The sequence below is a fragment of the Nanorana parkeri genome, unplaced genomic scaffold, assembly GCF_000935625.1.
Source record: "Nanorana parkeri isolate BGI_ZX_2015 unplaced genomic scaffold, ASM93562v1 scaffold174, whole genome shotgun sequence".
NCBI lineage: Eukaryota > Metazoa > Chordata > Amphibia > Anura > Dicroglossidae > Nanorana > Nanorana parkeri.
The window spans coordinates 2,227,518-2,231,714 of NW_017306442.1; the positions used below are offsets into that span (position 1 = coordinate 2,227,518).

The 4,197-nt window shown below is 38.3% G+C and overlaps 1 protein-coding gene across 1 annotated transcript in view; it reads left to right on the plus strand.

Moving 5' to 3' along the window:
* The window catches only part of ASAH1 (N-acylsphingosine amidohydrolase 1), a 20,967-nt gene that overhangs the window by 10,925 nt on the left and 5,845 nt on the right, over positions 1 to 4,197 (plus strand). Inside the window, exons 6-10 of the mRNA XM_018554816.1 lie at positions 352 to 426; positions 517 to 562; positions 828 to 972; positions 2,343 to 2,397; positions 3,961 to 4,042. Of these exons, the coding sequence (XP_018410318.1) occupies positions 352 to 426; positions 517 to 562; positions 828 to 972; positions 2,343 to 2,397; positions 3,961 to 4,042 (403 nt within the window). The remainder of the gene's footprint in view (positions 1 to 351; positions 427 to 516; positions 563 to 827; positions 973 to 2,342; positions 2,398 to 3,960; positions 4,043 to 4,197) is intronic.

Here is a 4,197-nt window from a genome sequence, read left to right on the forward strand (position 1 = left end):
GATTATGAAAGGAGGCATCGAGCTGCCCCAGAGAACATGGGTACTTTTCCTTATAGATAATGTTGGTATCTGTGTCCTAGGCTGGAATCTTCAGGTATATTCTCATTTTATATTTTTATTTGGGAAATGCACATTTTGTTTTTAACTTTGACAGTACCTATTGTTGAATAGGGAGGTTACTACGGGTTGTAGCAACATTCTTGTGTAAGAGCGGTACAAACTGACCTTGGCTCAGTAATGAACTATTGGGGTCCCACCACGCTACAGCCTTGTATAGTGGGGCGCTTGCATCTAGTATTTCAGCATGTAGGTTCAAAGTATGACTCCATTCTGTTTTATATTTCATTCCAGGGGAAATTATGTTGTTCAACATCTTTTATGAAGTCTTTTCTGTTTGCACATCAGTAGTGGCACAAGATACCTCGGGTAACCTTCAGTGTTTGTTTGTTTGTTCCAGTTCAGTGCAAGTTGTTGAGAACTATTTTTAAAATCTGATATGTGTCTATGTATATACAGGCAAGTTATTTCATGCAAGAAACCTGGATTTTGGATTATTTCTGGGGTGAGTAAGAACATTTCGATAGACATATAACTCTGATATTTAAATGTCCGATATTTAATATATTGATTTACATTTTGAAGCTTCTCAAAGTTTGGCAGTTCATGAGCCCACATAAGTATGTGTTGCCCATTGCCAATAATCAGTTCAGCTGTTTTTATTCCTAAAAAGTGGATCTGACTGCAGGGGGAACACAGTCTTCCTTTGCAATCAGTGGGGTCCTCTCCCAAATTTCGTTCATTAACAAGTTTTTTTTTTTTTTTTTAAGCTGGGATGTGAAGAACAATTCATGGATAGTCTCTGAGCTTCTTAAACCCCTCGTGGTCAACGTGAATTTCCAAAGAAATAATAAAACAGCTTTCATGTCTACAAGTTTTGCTGGATACATCGGAATGCTAACTGGAATGAAACCTGTGAGCGTTTAACTTATGCAAGCCTCTATTATTGGTGTTGTCAGGGTATAGGAAAAGGTGATCTTGTGGTTTGCCTATACATGGCAAAGCAAAATGTTCAACAGACACACGCTCTGTACATGCTCACCTTCCTTTCACTTCCCTCTATCTTTGGCTCCTGAGAGCAAAGAGAGGAAGTATTATGTAAGTTCCAAGGCACAATTTTCTCATTACCCCCGTGTCCACCTAATGCAGCTTCTTGTGATGAAGTAGCAACGATGCTGCAATGCTTCTTCATTCAGAGCAGAGTTGTCAGTCTCATGTAGGCTATGTCTGCTTGCATTACAGTGAGATGAAAAAACATTGGAGGGGGCATGGCTATCAGGATTGTCTGTGCTGATTCATAAGCCTGTAGCTCGTCATTCAGCACCTGGCCACAGCTAGTCCTGCTTTCTGGGTTGACAGCACTGCCTCTGTTGATGAAACCTTCCTACTATGAGCTGCAGTGCCTGGGAAGTGGGAGCTTGTGAGACACAAATTAAGGTGGATTTGGCTCATTCTGGAAGGGTAAAGGAATTTTTTTGTTTACTTTATTCAAAATCTCTAGTAATTGGATTTGTTACTTGTTTAGATTATTATGCAGGAGCTTTTATCTTTCAAAGTTTTTTTAGTAAAGAACATTTTTCAAATATACAAAGAATATAATAAAGTAGGTTATGGTTCCCCCGTAAGGGCAATAATGAGCAAAATGAACATGAATCATATTCCAACTCAGTAGGAGTGCAACAAAAATAGTAGCGTCTTCATGAGAAAAATCTCTCCAATAAAAACTAACTGCGTTTTACCAAGTGCGCACTAGATAATACATTACATGCACTCTTAACTGGAATACATAACAAGGTACTCCTAATATAGTATTCTCAACATCCCACCTGGTCCCCGGGAGACACAGAGGTAAAGAAGAAGAAAAAAATAGGAACAGAAAGAAATAACGGGAAGAAAAAGTCATAGGCTCCGGACACCGAACCCCCAACTAGCTAGTACCCTATATAAAGCGATAATTCTACAGCATCAGAAATACCGAAGTATTGTAGCCAGGGTTCCCACACTGCCTCAAACTGAAGTCGTCTGTCTTGTAGGATGCTATATAACTTTTCATGAACCATGATCCAGTTGAGTTTGGATTTGACATACGTAAAAGGGACATGTGATGCCTTCCATGCCCTGGCAATAGATATTTTGGCTAGCAAAAAGAAAAAGGAATGCAGGAGCTTTTAGTTCTACGTTAAAGTAAAATACATTTATAGTTTTGAATAATCAAGTCAAGAATGGAGGCAGGATGTGAGCAAGGTGCATAGTAAATGTCTTTAGTGTTTCTGCTCTTTTTACAGGGTGTCCTTACTCTCACTATGAATGAACGTTTCAGTTTAGATGGAGGATACATAGGTGAGTCACTTACTGTATAAACGTATTACTTTATTTTACCTGGCAAATTTGTACAATACGTCATGTGATTTGCACACCTCTGCCACAGCGCTGGATCATCTACCTGTTAATTGGACAAGAGTGATGGTGAATGGATTGCCCACTGAGCAATCTAGAGGTGTATGGTTGACACAGGAGGTTTCCTTACTGAGCCAATCCAGTTGGTGCTGCCTGGTCCCTGGTTCAACTCTCTAAGTTTCCTCGACTCTTTTACGAAGGACTCTACATTCTTTTTGTTAGGTTTGCTGTAATTGAAGTAACGCTAAACTCGAGAGTTACGCCTTTAAAAATGCATTTAAGTACCCTAACTATTAATAAAAACGTATCTTATTTGTGTATCACTCCTCAGTAACTATTCCTCCCATGATAGACTACAATCTCATTGTGAGATGGTAATCCATCACAGGAGTGAGCTTGAAGCAGTGGCTACTTTACAACACACACAGGGACCATGGGGAACAAAAGTAGCCACCCTCCAGAAGGAAGGACAGTGTCAGCACCAATTCAGAGATGATTTGAGGATCTCCAGCTGAGTGATGCATAAATAAGCTGCATTTTTGTTAATAATTAAGGTACTTGATTGCATCTTTATAGTTGAACTCCTGAGTCTAGTGTCACTTTAAAGTCAACAAGCAGCCCTCCATCAGACTTTTTTTTTTGTACTGATACAAGTCACCATTTCCCCTTTTTCTTCCATACTACTTCACTGGTTTTTATACATCAGTGTATTACTAATAAACTAAATATATATTTATATATGCTATATACTAAATAAAGCACAGTTTTTGTTGATTGAACTTCCACTTGTTGAAATCCACAGTGAAATGATTTCCTCTATTGCCTAAAAAAATAGCAACTAACATTTTCCTGCCCTCAACAATATCCAAAGTAGAAAAATGGGTTAATACACACCTCTGGGTCTATCCCCACCGGAATGTCCACCATATCATATGACAACTTTGTTACTTAAACCTAAAATCCCTGTGTTACTCATGCCATATAATAGAGCCTTTGTCCACCTGCTTTTAGGACAGAAAGTCCTATTTACATGTACAATGACCACCTCTGCAGTGATGATGTATAGATACATAGTATTAATAGTTTCATATTGATACATAAAGCCAGTTTTAAAGTCTATTTCCACCTTTGTAAGTGGCAATTAGTGTGGTAGCACACTAATTGCCAATCACTTACAAAGGTGGAAATGGACTTTAAAACTGGCTTTATGTATCAATATGAAACTATTAATACTATGTAAATAGTACTTTCCTTTCTTATAACTAAATGTTATTAGTCATGATTTGGCTCCAGTGGTAAATTAAATTAGCTCTTTGTTAATAACTGGGTTATACGACACAGTTAAGTGTTGTGAGATATTTATCTTTTTTTTTGCACTAATAGTTTGTTTTTTGCCTTCTTCTGATCCAAGCTGTACAAGTATGACATACAGTACTTGGCTGTGTTTGTTACACATGAACTAATATGCCTACAGTCACCTTAGACTCCTTTCCTGTGTATGTATAGGAATCTTGGAGTGGATACTTGGAAAAAGACATGGGGTGTGGATGGGCTTTCTTACCAGAAGTGTACTAGAAAATGCTACCAGGTAAGTCTGCAAGTTATATAACTGAGTGTTTCATTATCTTTGCCTGGATCTATCTACTCTTTGTACTAACTTGCTGAACCTCAACATGCAATCTTGTTAATTCTATTAAACATAAAGACCTAGATAGTGGGGGGGGGGGGGGGGGGGTTTTCCCC